The sequence below is a fragment of the Tachyglossus aculeatus genome, chromosome 5, assembly GCF_015852505.1.
Source record: "Tachyglossus aculeatus isolate mTacAcu1 chromosome 5, mTacAcu1.pri, whole genome shotgun sequence".
NCBI classification, from domain to species: Eukaryota; Metazoa; Chordata; class Mammalia; order Monotremata; family Tachyglossidae; genus Tachyglossus; species Tachyglossus aculeatus.
In genome coordinates, this window is record NC_052070.1 from 55,872,841 (window position 1) to 55,889,278 (window position 16,438).

Here is a 16,438-nt window from a genome sequence, read left to right on the forward strand (position 1 = left end):
CTGCACAAAGAGACTTTGGCCTCCCCTTTCACTTGGAGCTGTGTGGTTTAGTGAAAAGAGCATGTGCCTGGAGACAGAGGAGGACCTGGATTCTAATCCTGACTCTGCCAGTTGCCTGCTGTGTAACCTTGAACAAGTCATTTTCCTTCTCTGTGCTTTAGTTTCATCATCTGTAAAGTGGAAATTCAATCCCTGTTTCCCCCATCCTATTTATACTGTTAGCCCCATGTGGGGAGGGGACTGTGTCAGACCTGATCAACATTTTTTTAAAATGGTATTTGTACTTACTATGTATTTGATACTTACTATGGTACTTACTATGTGCCAGACACTGTACTAAGCTCAGGGGCAGATACATGATAATCAGGTTGGACACAAACACTTGGAAGAGTACAGTGCAACAATAAAGAGACACATTCTCTACCCACAGCAAGCTTACAGTCCCACATGGGGTTCACAGTCTTAATCCCCACTTTAGAAATGAGGTTACTGAGGCGCAGAGAAGTTTAGAGCTTTGCCCAAGGTCACAAAGCAGGCAAGTGGTGGAGCCAGGATTAGAACCCAGGACCTCTGACTCCCAGCCCATGCTGTTTCCGCTAGGCCACTCTGCTTCCTGACTTGTATCTATTTGTATCTACCCAGTGTTTAGAACAATACTTAACAAGTACAATGAAAATATTAACGATAACAGTAATATCTCACTTTCATCCAAAGCCCCAACTCTCTCCTATCTTTCATTTCCCTCCTCCTTGAGGCTGTCGGGCAGGGAGAAGCAGTGTGGTGTAGTGGATAGAGCGCAGGCCTGGGAGCCAGAAGGTCCTGGGTTCTAATCCCCACTCTGCCACTTGTCTGCTGTGTGACCTTGGGCAAGTCACTTAACTTCTTTGTGCCTCAGTTCCCTCATCTGTAAAATGTGGATTAAGAGTGTTAGCTCCACGTGGGAGAAGGGACTGTGTCCACCTTGATTAGCTCATAATTACCCAAGAGCTTAGTACAGTGCTTGGCACATAGTAGGTGCTTAACAAATACCGTAAAAAAGGGAGGGTCATTTTAAAGATGTGCCACCGAGTGCTAAGAAGTTAAGCAGTTTGCCAAAGTTCTCCCAGCAAGGCAGGCCCAGCAGGTTGTCCTCCTTCTTTGGATTCCTCTCTGTCACCCTGATGGTTGTTTCCCACCCTTCTCTCCGCAGTATCCTGGTTTATGGCAGCGTGGACACGGGGACCCAGTGCTTGGTGACCTTCAAGAGCCCAGGCCTGCGGCCCGTCCTGTGTCTCCGGCACAGCTCCCGATTCCTGTTTGCCGGCCTGCAGGACGGCACGGTGGCCGCATATCCCAGGAACAGCGGTGAGGATCGAGGCACGGGATGTCCGTGTGCCCCGTTACCACTGTCCCAGGGGCTCTGTTTTCCCTCTGGCCTCTCCACGTGGGGTTAGGGTGTAAAGGTCTTGGCCGCCCTTGCCCCGTTGTGTGGTCCCAAAGATCTACCAGGAGAATGTGGCATTGCTCCCATTTATAATACTCACTGGGCTGGGAAGTCCAAGGCCAAATGATCCTTGGGTTCAGAAACGTGTCAGATCTGTAGTAACCCTGCCTGCACTTAATGCTGCTGCCTCACTTCTCCTCTCCCCTCCCACCGCACAGTCATAGCCATGACCCTCCCATTCTCTTTCTCTCCCTTCCTTTTCCTCTTCCTCCTTCCCCTCTTCTTCCCCTCCCCATTTCTTCCCCCCTTTCCTTTCTCTCCCCTCATCTTCCTCCCCTCTTCACTTCCACACTTCTGACCTCTTCCCCTTCCCATCCCCTCTTTCCCTCCCCTTATGCCCTCCTTCCCCTTCTCATTTTTTCTCTTCCCCTCCTCTTCTTCTTCTTTCCCACCTCCCTCCCCCTTCCTTCCTCTATGTCCCCTGTCTTCTTCACTCTTCTTCTTGGCAACATCCTTGCTTTGGGTATCATTAGGATAAACAAACCCTGATTCCTTCAGCAGTGGTTCTCAGGGTTCTCCCCAAATGCTCAATGATAAGTGTGTGCAGAACACTGGACTAAGTCCTTGGTACATTATCTTGAAGGCTTCCAGCTGAAAGGACCTCAGGTGAGAAGAGGCAGAGTTTAGTCTATTTCCCTTAAGCCAGCTGTCTGCCTTCTTTAGGCCTTAGGCTAATCAGATTAGATGGCCAAGGTGCTGTCCTTCTGTCCATCACAGACATGGGGACAGAACCACCCATCTCTTTGCCAAGATGGAGTCAGATGAGCCAGGCTGTTTCAACCAGCCATAAGATGATGCTGACAATTGAGTCCCCAGAGAAGAGTTAGGACCTCTGAACTGCAGTTGTGCTGGGGGATGCTCGGGGGCCCCATGGGCCGATGATCTGAGGGTTGAGACTGAGACTGTTCTCACCTCCAGTTTCTCTCTTCCCTCTCCCTACCGGTGAAGCCCTAAGTGTTGGGTCATCGCTGCCCGTTGCAGGGCTAGGAAACGAGTGTTTGTGCAGTGGACTTCATTGCCTCTTGGAAGTGTGTGCTATTTTTCATTAGCTTTTGATAAGGCATTTATAGCTTTCAATTAAAGGGGGGAGGTGGGGGAAACAAACTTCCCTCTCCCAGACAGGTGGGGGTATGTGTGTGAGCTATCAAAAGCACTCAGTTTCATCTAGGGCGATCCCGTCCACCACCTGTGGCCCCCTCAGAATCGAAGGGATTCGGGGCAGGCTGGTGGGTTGGCTCACTTCATGGCTTAGGGAGTGGTTGTCTTGTTCATCAGTTAGGGGTCCCATTCCTGCCTCGGCTCATCATTGCTTCCCCTGCTTTTTGCCCCTGGGGAGTGGTCTCTTCTCCTAAGATGGACATCTCATGGACCTCCCTATCGGGAGCTAGGTGCTGCCAGGGAGGGGCTTTGGTCCCCATCGGAGTCCATCCTTCCCAGGGCGGCCCAGGGAGAGACCATGACCTTAGCGATGGGAATCAGTGAGGGGGCGGAAGAACACAGCAAGGGAACCTGGCTCCTGGGGCTTGCCTTTCTTTTCCTTGAGTGGTGCTTGTCTCTCTCTCTCTCTCTCTCTCTCTCCGGATTCTCCCATCCTCTCCCGCGGTGCCCGGATAAGGCAGAATGCAAGTTCAAAGCACCCTCGGGATGCCTAGGGAGGGTGACTCTTCTCAGCTTTGGCTCCGCAGCATTTTCTGGAGTGGGCTGAGTGATATCAATGGGATGAGGGCGGAGGAGAGTTCCCACAATAATAATAATGATGGCATTTATTATTCAGCACTGTTCTAAGTGCTGGGGAGGTTACAAGGTGATCAAGTTGTCCCACGGGGGGGCTCACAGTCTTAATCCCCATTTTACAGATGAGGAAACTGAGGCCCAGAGAAGTAAAGTGATTTGCCCAAAGTCACACAGCTGGCAATTGGTGGAGCCAGGGTTTGAACCCATGACCTCTGACTCCAAAGCCCGGGCTCTTTCCACTGAGCCACGCTGCTTCTCAAGTGGTGCCCAGGCCTGTCAGTCATTCTGCCAGTAGACACTTAAGCCCCTGGGGGCTCATGCCTGCTTCTGGAGCAATCCTGTTCCTGGCTTTATATTCTCTTACACCCTCTCTAGCTGTAACGGATTCTTTCGTCTGCCTCCCCCGCTCGATCGGAAGATCCTCCAGGGCAAGAATCAGGTCTTAGATTCCAAGTGTTGAATACAGTGCTGTGCACTCAGAAGGGCTCAGCCAATGCAACTGATTGATGGATTGCCAGCGACACTGATTGAGAGTCCGTAGGTTCTTGGAGATGGAGTGGGGTATGATGATAAGCCGTCGCTGCTGGCCTGGCATCCGTAGCTAGTTGCTCGGAGGCCGTGGACAAAGGCAGGGCATTGTGACGAGGAAGGCAGGCTCGGGGGTGATCTGGTGGAGAAGGGGAGCTGCTCCCCTGCTTTCCAGGAGAAAACCTCAGTCCCCATTTCCACCGGTGCCCATAGCTCCATGCCAATGTTCTGGAGTTGCCCGTCCCCAGGCACCAGTGGGCTACCAGACGGCTGGGGAGAGGCTTCAAGACAGAGCTCAGGCCTGAAAGTCAGAAGGGCTTGGGTTCTAATCCTGGCTCTGCAACTTGTCTGCTGTGTGACCTTGGGCAAGTCACTTCACTTTTCTAGGCATCAGTTACGTCCTCCGTAAAGAATTAAAATTGGGTGGTCCATATGGGATATGGACTGTGTCCAACCTGATTAGCTTGTAATGATCCCAGTACTTAGTACAGTGCCTGGCACATAGTAAGTACTTCAAAAATACCATTTTTTAAAAAAGAACAAAACGTAGGCCCTGCCCGCTGAAGGTGGCAGTCCCTCTGTTAGGGAGGCAGGTAGGAGGAACACAATATTCAGGTGGCAGAAACAGACAGGGGCCACAGAACTGACAAGCTCCGTGAGCTTGCACGCTCGCCCCCAAGCATGATTTGGTTCTGACCTGGCCCAGAGTGTTGGAGGGTGTCACCTGTCGCCCGGGGACAGGTTCGTTCGGTAATCGGCGTGGCGAGAGAGAGAGAGAGGCCGGGGATGGAAAGCCCGAGTTTTATATAAAATTTATTCCGCGAGGTGAATTGAATTATTTAATGGTTTAGGCGCAATGGATTGAACTTCTCTTTGGGGAGGAATGTGATTAATTAGTAATATTAGAGCTTCCCTAATGGGAGGAACACACATGTTAGACGTGGGTGAGGCGGCTAACTCACTCCCATGTGTACTTCCCACTTGAGAAGAATCCAGGTGTTTTCCCACACGGGAAGAATCCACTTACTTTTCCACATGGGTAGAATCCACTTACTTTCCCCCACTGGAGGAATCCATTACAGTACCCACACATGTGGTGGGCGGCTAGCTCTCACCATGTGCTCTCCCTTCCCGGGAGGAATCCACTTATGTTACCCGTCTGCAGCGGGGCACCTGGCTCCCACCCACGATCGTTTGGCGAGACACTCACCCATCCCGCGGCCCTTTCCCCAGTGTGTTGGTTCTGGTTGCAGAGCGGGCGTCTGGCCTTCTGGGCAGAGAAAGACACGTGGGCCGCTGTTGCTGCGCGTCTTGGTGTTCTGCCCCAGAAGGACAGAGGCGACAGGTATTTATCACCTGTGCTCCTCGGCCATTCCAGCTTCTGGCCTCAGTTTATCCAATCTCTGCCCTCCCCCCTCCTCCTTACCTAATTTGATTGGCACAGGGGCGAGGGACACCTTCTGTATTCCCAGCTTGGGCTGTCAATCTAGCAGTGTTGGTTGTTGGGGCGGTATCCCACCCTCACTTCTGAGTTCTGCCTGCTGGCTCAGGTGGCCACGAGATAGCATTTGACCTTGAGATGGCCGGTACCCCAGGATCACCTTCCAGATCTCTAGTGATCTCAATCCCCCTTTCACAGATGAGGTAAGTGAGGCACCAAGAAGTTAAGTGACTTGCCCAAAGTCACACGGCTGACAAGTGGCGGAGGCGGGATTAGAACGCTTGACCTCCGACTCCTAAACCCGGGCTCTTTGGTAGGCTGAAGGGACCATCCTAGATTTGCCCCAGGAGGGCCCTTTTTGTTTCCTTGGATTCTTCTTCTGCCCAGTGGCTCCAGCATCTGTTCTCTTGCTCCTGACACCCCATTCCCCCATGGTAACACCACCCCCAGTCCCCACTGTTTCCCAGGGAGGTTGTGAACCCTTTTTAAGCTTTCTCTCTTGGGCTGGCCGGTCAAGTCGCAGGGGCCAAGAGGAAGCCATCTCCTGCTGCTTTTTGCCAGAGACGACAGACTTCCCAGGGCATCTTTGTGAGGCGGCACAGCCTTCTGCCAGCGGGCACAGGCTTTTGTGGTGGCCCAAAGGTGGGTGGGCCTCATGGTAGAATGGGTAAGGAGAAGAGGAGTGAGGGAGGGGCTGGCCAGGGGCTTGGTGCAGAGCCATGATGGGAAGGGACGAACTGGACCCTTAGTTCCTCGGGGATAGAGGAGAGAGAGAACTTCGGCTAGAGTGATCAGGGCAGTCTACCAGACTGGGACTGGTCACTCACCCACCCCCTTGGCTACGAAACATATGGTTTTGTAGCAGGAAACGGAAAACATTCTTATTTCTCCACTGGAGGGCAAAAGGGACTCACATCAGCAGCCACCGTTCTTGTGCACAGGTGGTTTTCCCATTGAGGAACCTTCAGCCTTCTTTTGTTTTGTTTTTATGGTATTTAAGTGTTTGCTGTGTGATAGGCACCGTATTAAGCACTGGGGTAGGTACAAGGTTAATCAGGTTGGACACAGACCAAGTCCTAATGGGACTCACGGTCTTAATCGCCATTTTTCAGATGAGGTCACTCAGGCAAAGTGAAGTGACTTGCCCAAGGTCACACATCACAGAAGTGACAGACAAACTGTTCCTCTCCCGGAATCACGGTGCCTCACGGGAAAACAGGCCCCCGGGCAGGGAGAGCTGGATGGCAAGAGGCTGTGGGCCCTTGTCTAAAGAAAGTTTGGGAGCGGCCCACAGCCACTTGTGGGCAAGAAATACATCTGTTAACTCAGTTGTATTGTACTCTCCCAAGTGCTTAGTACACTGCTTTGCACACGGTAAGTGCTCAATAAATACCATTAATTGATTGATTAATTTAATAATAATGATGGCATTTGTTAAGCACTTCTTATGTGCAAAGCACTGTTCTCAGTGCTGGGGGAGGATACAAGGTGATCACATTGTCCCACGTAGGGCTCACAGTCTTAATCCCCATTTTACAGGTGAGGTAACTGAGGCTCAGAGAAGTTAAGTGACTTGCCCAAGGTCACACAGCAGACATGTGGGGAGCTGGGATTAGAACCCATGACCTCTGACTCCCAAGCCCGTGCTCTTTCCACTGAGCCACGCTGCTTCATTCAGTGTAGGCAGGGGGTGTTGAAGGGCCACCAGCTGCTTGAGGGAGGAGATCTCTGGGCCTGTGACAGCCCTTCATTGAGCCCTGCTAAACTGGGGGTCTGCTCCACCTCCAATCCATCAATTAATGGTATTTTCTGATTGCTTATTGTGTGCAGAGCACCTTAGTAAGTGCTTGGGAGTGGGCAATTAGAGGAATCAGGTGTTAATGGTGCTGGAGCGTCCCAGAGAGCCAGGACACTGGACACTTCCACAGGGAATGTCCTGGGCCCTACTTGGATGCAATCAATCAATCGTATTTATTGAGCACTTACTGTGTGCAGAGCACTGTACTAAGTGCTTGGGAAGTACAAGTTGGCAACATATAGAGACAGTCCCTACCCAACAGTGGGCTCACAGTCTAAAAGGGGAGACAGAGAACAAAACCAAACATACTAACAAAATAAAATAAGTAGAATAGATATGTACAAGTAAAATGAATAGAGTAATAAATATGTACAAACATATATGCATATATACAGGTATATGTATAGATGCAAAAATCCCTAAACTGCCAGGTTGGATGTGGGAATATAAGGAGGGGCCCAGCGATCCTTCTTTCGCCAAGCAGCCTGGGCACCCTTCAGACCCCTTTAATAGGGCTGAACTCATGATGGAGAAGAGAGACCAGGGGAGCCATCTTGCCTCTCCTCCCAGCCTCAATCAAGGGTATATACTGAGTACTTATTGTGTGCAGAGCACTGTACTAAACACTTGGGAGGGGACAATATAGCAGAGTTGTACTACCCACAGTCAAGAGCCTCACTCTGCAGCTAGCAATATTGAATAGGAGGGCTGGGAAGCTCTACCTCTGCTCCTCTTTTCCTGGCACTGAATGCTTCATTGATGTCCCCTTTCATCCCCACGATAAATTGTCACTCCTCCCCTAACGCAGCAGGCACCGGGGCAAAGGCATTGAGCCAGATCTCCTAGCATGTGTTGACAGCCAGGGAGTGGGAGGTGGAAGCCTGAGTTGTCTTTGGGCTGCTGCTATGGACTGTAAGTTCGCTGTGGGCAGGGAACGTGTCTACCAACTCTTGTTATATTGTGCTCTCCCTGGCTGCTGCTGCTTTGGTGCTCCTTCCCGGGAAACAATGGGGAGTTTGTCAGGGTGGGAATCCGCGAACAGCTGTCTTTTGTGCCCACCCAACTCCTCACTCTTGGCTCATCAAGCAAAAAATCCTCACTCTCGGCTTCAAGGCTGTCCATCACCTCGCCCCCTCCTACCTCACCTCCCTTCTCTCTTTCTACAGCCCAGCCCACACTCTCCGCTCCTCTGCCACTAACCTCCTCACTGTGCCTCGTTCTCACCTATCCCGCCGTCGACCCTCGGCCCATGTCCTCCCCCTGGCCTGGAATGCCCTCCATCTTCACATCTGCCAAGCTAGCTCTCTTCCTCCCTTCAAAGCCCTACTGAGAGCTCACCTCCTCCAAGAGGCCTTCCCAGACTGAGCTCCTTTTTTCCTCTCCTCCTCCCTATCCCTCCCACCCTACCTCCTTCCCCTCCCCACAGCACCTGTATATGTTTGTACAGATTTATTACTCCATTTTACTTGTACATATTTACTATTCTATTTATTTTGTTAATGATGTGCATTGAGCTTTAATTCTATTCATTCTGACGACTTGACACCTGTCCACATGTTTTGTTTTGTTCTCTGTCTCCCCCTTCTAGACTGTGAGCCCGTTGTTGGGTAGGGACCGTCTCTATATGCTGCCAACTTGTACTTCCCAAGCGCTTAGTACAGTGCTCTGCACACAGTAAGTGCTCAATAAATACGATTGAATGAATGCCAGCTGCTGCCACCTTCACCTCATGACCTTCCCTTTCCTGCCAAGCCCAGAAAGGGTGCCTGGACCTGGCGTCCAGCTAACTGGTCCTCAAGAGCCCTGCTGGGAGCTGGCCTGGGGCCAGGACCAGGCTGAGGCCTTACTGTTCCCTCCTCCCCACACCCCCAATGGCTGTCTTTCCCTCTTGCATACCGATGAGGCCGGCAGGCTGCTGCAGCAGCCTTCTGTGGTATCGGCTGGGATTTCAAAGAAAAATCAATTTTAATAAGCGGGGCTCTGATGGCTGATAAAACAGCACTCTGGGAGGGCCAGCTGTCTTGGTGCAGGCGACTGGTAGTTGAATGTAAGGGGAAATCCCACCCCCATCACTCAGCCGGTGGGCTAGGATGACTTCCTCCGGCCAGGAGGGGAGAGGACAGCACTCGACAGGAATGGGGCTGAGGCGTTGAAGCAGTAGGTTTTTGCAACTGTTCGTTTTTTGGAGTATTTGTTAACCGCTTATTATGTGCCAGGCACTGTTCTAAGTGCTGGGGTAAGTACAAGACAAGTTGGACACAGTCCACGTCCCACTGGGGGTCACAGTCTTAATCCCCATTACACAGATGAGGTTACTGAGGCAACCTGAGGTTAGGACGGTCTTTCTGTCCCAGTCCACAGACATTTCTTTCCCCTCTCCCTCTGCTTGAGGGGGAGGGACCCTGGGGAGTTGAGAACTTTGGTTCTAGGCCCCAGCCTGTTTCCCACTGGCTAAACCCCTGCTCCGTCCTGAGTCTCAGTCTACCACCCTGTAGGGGCCGACTGTCCAGGGGAGTTCAGGGCATTGTCTTCTCTGGAGTCAGTTAAGAAAAGGGCAGGGGCTGTTTGTCTAGGATAACTTTGCTGCAGGACTGCACAAAGGCAGGGGTGTGGACCAGATGATTCTCAAGGTCCGTCTCAGCTTTAGGGTTCAGTCCATCAACTAGTGGTATTTGATGAGCACTTTCCGTGTACTGAGCACTTGGGGGAGTACAACTGTGTAAACAGTCAATCAGTAAATACCATGAAATCTTCATCTGAAGGTCATTAAAATAGCATCTTTGGTCACCTTTTACCTCTTAGCCACCTGAAATATGTCAATTACTCCTGTAGTAAATATAATAATGACATTTACTAAGCACTTGCTATGTGCAAAGCACTGTTCTAAATGCTGGGGAGGTTATAAGGTGATCATGTTGTCCCACGGGAGGCTCACAGTCTTAATCCCCACTTTACAGATGAGGTAACTGGAGCACAAAGTTAAGTGACTTGCCTAAAGTCACACAGCTGACAATTGGGGGAGCCAGGATTTGAACCCATGACCTCTGACTCCAAAGCCCGGGCTGTTTCCACTGAGCCACGCTGCTTCGGTAAACATACGAGAGTAGCAATTGAAGAAGAAAACTGTTTTGCCCCTTAAATCAGTTGCTAGATTCACTAAGTATATGTGGAGCACTGTACTAAGCCCCTAATAGAGTATAATAGAGTTGGGGCCTGCCTTCAAGGAGCTTACACACAAGTTATTTACAAAGAGTAGGGAAAGGAGGAAGAACAAAGAGCAATTTTTGACCCTAGCTGTCTGACCTATTCTCATATCTTTACCTCCCCCATCTATCCCCCCCTCCCTTGACTACGTCCTCCTCCTCTGCCAACCGCAGAAATACAGTAACAAAGGCACCAGCCAAAAGGCCCGGGACTTGACTTCCCCTCGCCCATTCTCAGTCAGCCATGGTCATGAGTGGCTGCTCAGTAATCCCGGTCTGGGGGCTAAAGGACTAAAGGGCTGGGGAGGGTTCAGTTGAGGGGTGACCACTCTCTGACTTTCTGCTGATTTCCTCCCCCAGGGGGCTTGTGGGAGCAGGACAGCGTGCCAGCCAGCGTGACAGTCGGCCCAGGGCCCATCCGAACCCTCCTGAGCCTGGATGACACAGTGTGGGCCAGCTGTGGCCACCGGGTCACTGTTTTGGATGCCACCACCTTGCAGCCTCAGGTACCGATGCTCCTTCCCCTGCTCCCCGTCCCAGGGCTTTCTAGAACTCAAGCCGTGGCCCCTGACTTCTTGTCAGAGGACGATTCCTGCCACGGCCCCTACCAGGTCCCTTTGGGAGCTGAGCTCCAGGCCCGCCTCTCTGCTCTGGGAGCACCGAGGAGCGATCTTTTGCTCCCCCCTCTCACCGGCCTGCCTGCCTGCAGAGAATCGGGACTGTCTCAGTTCCCTGGGCTCTTTCCAGGCCGAGCTTGGCCACCACCCACCTCCCTGAGGAGGCTGCGGCCGAGTGGTCTGCTTGTGGAGGTGTTCCCCATCTGATAAAAAGGGCCCAGTGTTGGCCATAGCCAAGATCGCGTATCAGAGAAGAGAGAGAGATGGGGGAACCCGCTAATACAGACAGCCTTGAAGGTTAGCTCTGTTACTACTGCAGCATTTCACCGAGGCTCCCAGAATTCCCCTTGGCAGCATTTGGCGGGGCAGGGGAAGAGGGAATAGAAAAGAATGAGAATCTGGAGATTCTCCTCCTCCATTGCCATTTTCAAACTCAGTTTGTTTCTGGACAATTAGCTTTCCCATTAGGCTCTGAGGAGGCCAGGCGTTGGGGTCACAGGGCATGGCTGTGTGGAAGCATCGGCCTCAGAGTGGCTCCTGCTCCTCCCTCGTCCCCTCCTCTCTTCCTCTCCTGCCTCCCTCCCGGGGCCGCCTGCCTTCCAACTCTGCCAAGGAAACCACAACAACTTCCTTGACTTCCCTGTTGTCCCCATCCCTCCCACTCCCTTTTTCTTCCACTCCTCCATTCTCCACTTCCAATCTGACACCTCCCTGATCTCCAGACTTGGCGGATAAGTGAAGGAGAAACAGCTGCTTTGAGAGGGAGACTTTGATGTGTGGTGATTGATTTGGAACCTTAAGCATTTTGAAATTGGAAAGGGTCCAGCACTGGGCATCTCCGCACCCTTGGGACCTGGCTTTGCCATCAGGGAGTTCCAAACGTTTTCATCCCGAGACTCCCTTGACGTTTTCATGCCCCCATCATGCTCTGCCAAAACCAAATCGCCTATGGTTAGTCTTCCTTCTTGTCATCACAGCAGATCTTCAAAGCTGGGAGGGAGGGAGTGTAGGGAGAGGAGATGAGCCTCCACCACAGGATCTCAGCTCAGAGCTCTAAATCCAGCAGGATCTCTTCCTTCCAAAATTCCCCTGCAACATTGCCCTCCAGAATTCTCCTGTAACACACCCTCTTTCAGAATTCCCCTGTAACACTACCACCCTCCTCCCACCTCCCAGAATTCTCCTGCAACATTGCCCATCTCCTACACTCCAGAATTCTCCAGTAACACCACCCTTCTCCTCCCTCCCAGGATTTCCCTGACAATTGCCTTCCTCCCTCAATTTGAGAACTACCGCTCTGTCCCTGGTCCTCAGAACCCTCTCCACCAACCGCAGTGTGGGGTGAATCTGGAAATCCTTCAGGGAGTGGCCGAGTTGTGAGTAGGAATAGAAGGAGGTGGGGATGTGGTTACTGCTGCACCTGATTTTCCCACTGAGGGAGCAGTTTCCGACTGCTCTTGACTACTCCGGAGGGGGCTTGCGGACCATTGCGGGCCCTGGGAGGTGACGATTTGGAAGAGACAATGTGAGAGAGGGAAGGTGTCTGACCTGATTAACTCATATCTACTCCAGTGCTTGACATAGAGTAAGTACTTGACAAATTCCAGAATAATGATAACAATATTAATAATATCAATAATATTAGTAATCCTCAGAACACAGTGTGGGGTGAAGAGGGCTCTCCCATTTGGGTTGGACATCTTCCTCCCTGCTTTTCCTCTCGGCATCTGATGTCTGCCACCCTCTGGGTTGGACACCCGATTTGGCATTTCCCTGACCCAGGGTTGGTCTCACCACCCAGCGCGCTGCCTTTCTGCCTGAGCTCTGAGCTGGCGAGTCTGCCCACACCGCCAATACCAGGCTGCCCTAGATGATGATGATGATGATGATGATGGTATTTGTTAAGCGCTTACTATGTGCAAAGCACTGTTCTAAGCGCTGGGGAGGTTACAAGGTGATCAGGTTGTCCCATGGGGGGCTCACAGTCTTAATCCCCATTTTACAGATGAAGTAACTGAGGCACAGAGAAGTAACGTGACTTGCCCAAAGTCACACAGCTGACAAATGGCGAAGCCGGGATTTGAACCCATGACCTCTGACTCCCAAGCCCGTGCTCTTTCCACTGTGCCACGCTGATTTATGTATATATGTACATATTTATTGCTCTATTTATTTATTTTACTTGTACATATTTATTCTATTTATTTTATTTTGCTAATATTCATTCATTCACTCATTCATTCACTCGCATTTATTGAGCGCTTACTGTGTGCAGAGCACTGTACTAAGCGCTTGGGAAGTACAAGTCGGCAACATGTAGAAACAGTCCCTACCCAACAGCGGGCTCACAGTCTAGAGGGGGGAGACAGACAACAAAACAAAACTTGTGGACAGGTGTCATCAGAATAAATAGAAGTAAAGCTAGATGCACATCATTAACAAAATAAATAGAATAGTAAATAGTAAATATGTCCCGCTTCCAGAAGGAAGAAGAGGAGGAGGAGGGGGAGGAGTGTTTTGTTGTCTGTCTCCCCTAGATCTCTTCACCGCCTTCTCCTCTTCATCCCTTCTCCCTCTGCCTCCTTCCCCTCCTTCTCTTCCTTCCTCTCCTCCCCAGTCAGAGCTTTTGCTTGGAATGTGCTGAGATCCTCCCTGAGGTCTCATGTCAGGGCTCATCTATGACACTGGGGCTGGAAGGCATCTCAGAAGGTCATCCAGCCATTCCTTGTATCCAGCATGCATCCTCCCTCCCCTTCCTCCACTTCTCCTTTCCAAGTCAGGAGGTTTTCCAACCCACTTTTCTTAATCTCCAGGGCAAGGGGCTTCACCACCTTCCTCATCAGCCATGTTTCATTCCCCTTGGGAAGTTCTTCCTGGTTTCGAACCAAAGTCTGTGGTTCTAGATTGTGAGCCCACTGTTGGGTAGGGACCGTCTCTATATGTTGCCAACTTGAACTTCCCAAGCGCTTAGTACAGTGCTTTGCACACAGTAAGTGCTCAATAAATACGATTGAATGAAAAGTCTCTCCTGGTATAGTTTAAGGCCATTTTTTCTTGGCAAGGGAGAGGGGGCAGCTGTTGAGGAAGGAGTACAGGATTTGCCGGATCAGCTGCCCAAGGATTGCTCCTCCCGGGGGTTCAGGCAGTTAGGTCCTTAGGTCTGGCTTCAGGTGCATCTTGTTCGAGTTAGGGGGCTGTCTGGGGTTTGCTGCCAGGTAGCTGGGTGACATACTAAAGCTGATATTTGGACAGGGCCTGTGAGGTGAGGAGACTGTTGAGGGGCTGTCTGGGGTTTGCTGCCAGGAAGCTGGATGACATACTAAAGCTGATATTTGGAAAATCAATCAATCAATCGTGTTTATTGAGCACTTACTGTGTGCAGAGCACTGTACTAAGCGCTTGGGAAGTACAAGTTGGTGACATATAGAGATGGTCCCTACCCAACAGTGGGCTCACAGTCTAGAAGTGGGCTCACAGTCCAGAACCGCTCACAGGACAGGACCTGTGGGGTGAGGGGTGTCCTGTGGGGAGTCCCACAGGAGTCCCTGGGGTCCCAGAGATAGTCCTGGAAGGGAGGAGAAGCCTGCATTGTCAGGAACCCTGCACCAGCTCCATCCAGCATTGTCCCACCTCAGGACCAAGTGACCATTCCCCTGGACCCCACAGAAGGCAGAGGTGGGGGAGCTGCACCTCCCAAGGCCCCCCAACTCCTCTCTGGAGACCCCTTCCTCCAGTTGCTGCAGGAGGTTCTGCCTTCCCCCTCTCCACCTGAGCTGGAATTGCAACGGTTCTGATGCAGGGCTCCTGGAGCCAGAGGAAAGGACCAACAGTGGTCCCACCCCAGGTGGTCCCCTCCATCCGTGCAGCACGGCGTAGTGGATAGAGCATGGGCCTGGGAACCAGAAGATCATGGGTTCTAATCCCCGTTCCACCACTTGTCTGCTGCATGCCCTGGGCAAGTCACTTCTCTGTGCCTCAGTTTCATCATATGGAAAATGGGGATTAAGAATGTGAGTCCCTTGCGGGATAGGGACTGTGTTCATTCATTCATTCAGTCGTATTTATTGAGCGCTTACTGTGTGCAGAGCACTGTACTAAGCGCTTGGGAAGTACAAGTTGGCAACATATAGAGACGGTCCCTACCCAACAGTGGGCTCACAGTCTAGAAGGGGGAGACAGAGAACAAAACAAAACATATAAACAGAATAAAATAAATAGAATAAATATGTACAAGTAAAATAAATAAATAGAGTAATAAATATGTACGAACAATATATACTTATATACAGGTGCTGTGGGGAAGGGAAGAAGGTAAGGCGGGGGGGGGGGGATGGAGAGGGGGAGGAGGGGGAGAGGAAGGAGGGGGCTCAGTCTGGGTGGGCTCAGTCCACTCCAGTGCTAAGTACAATGCCTGGCACATAGTAAGTGCTTAACAAATCCTGTAATTATTATTATTATTCGGCCGTCTCCCTCAGAGCCTCCTATGTGCCCCATCTCCAGAAACGCTCTGGTTCCGATGAACCCGAGACCACCACTCTGGGCTATGGCTATTTGGGATTCCCCCACACTCACCCTTCTTCAAAGAGACCAATATCGCTCCTCACCTGCATTTTTCAGCAGGCTGAGTGTGGGGTGGAGGGAGGGAGGAGGGGAGCATGGGGTTCAGCTAGAGCAAAAACCCATATACGAAGCCCGGTGAAATTGAAAAATTCAGGTGAGCAGCAAAACGCACGGAGCAAGTCTTCTGCACACACACAATCATTTTTCCATTCCGAACAGTAACAAGGTGAATGCTATACATATTTAATAAAGAGTTGCTCCTGCTGTTGGGAATTGAATGAAAATGGGCTCTTTCACTAGTGCGGAGCCTCTGGAAATGTTGTGTTGGGCTGCTTTTAATGACTGCCCATTGCAACCCAGATGGGTCCCTGCACTTCATCTCTGCAGCCCAGCATGAGGCAGGGAGCCTGGGGGGCCTGAGCCCAGGGGGAGCGGGTACCGAGCAGGAGGGGTGGGCAGGGGATGCTGGCATAGGCGTGTTTGCCCCCTGAGATTCAGTTTGCCCTCTCTCAGTGATGGGGAAGTGCTTTGGGCAGGGCAGACAGGGAGGGAGGGTAGTCCAGAAGGAGGAGGCCACAGGGGATTGGATTTGGATGAGATGGGTTTCCTCTACCTGTCTTGGACTTCTCACCCCAACACCCACGCACCTTTCTGAGCGCATGGAGACAGCTGATCCAAGCCGCCACATCCACTTTGGGCTCAAGTCATGTGACTGTGTCTGGATGCCCCAGTGCCCACCAGCCCCTCCCATTGGTTCATCTGGGCAGGCCAGGTCAATCAATAGTATTTATTGAGCGCTTACTGTGTGCAGAGCACTGTACTAAGCTCTTGGGAAGTACAAGTTGGCAACATATAGAGATGGTCCCTACCCAACAGTGGGCTCACAGTCTAGAAGGTCAGAACTGCTTGGCCCTCCTCAGCCACAAGCTGCCATGCTTCTGCCAGGTTGGTGGTGCCCATGATGCCAGGGGCCGTTAGGGTGAGGCAGGAGCCTTACTGCCCACAGCAGAGTGAGCGGAGTCAGCATGGTTCACTCCCACCCCGAGTGGGACCCTCCAGCCTTAGATGTGGCCT

General features: G+C 51.6%; 1 protein-coding gene across 1 annotated transcript in view; it reads left to right on the forward strand.

The window, feature by feature from the left end:
• ARHGEF10L (Rho guanine nucleotide exchange factor 10 like) overlaps positions 1-16,438 on the forward strand; it is a 176,320-nt gene that overhangs the window by 128,085 nt on the left and 31,797 nt on the right. The window contains 2 exon segments of the mRNA XM_038747301.1: positions 1,190-1,344; positions 10,548-10,693. Of these exon segments, the coding sequence (XP_038603229.1) occupies positions 1,190-1,344; positions 10,548-10,693 (301 nt within the window).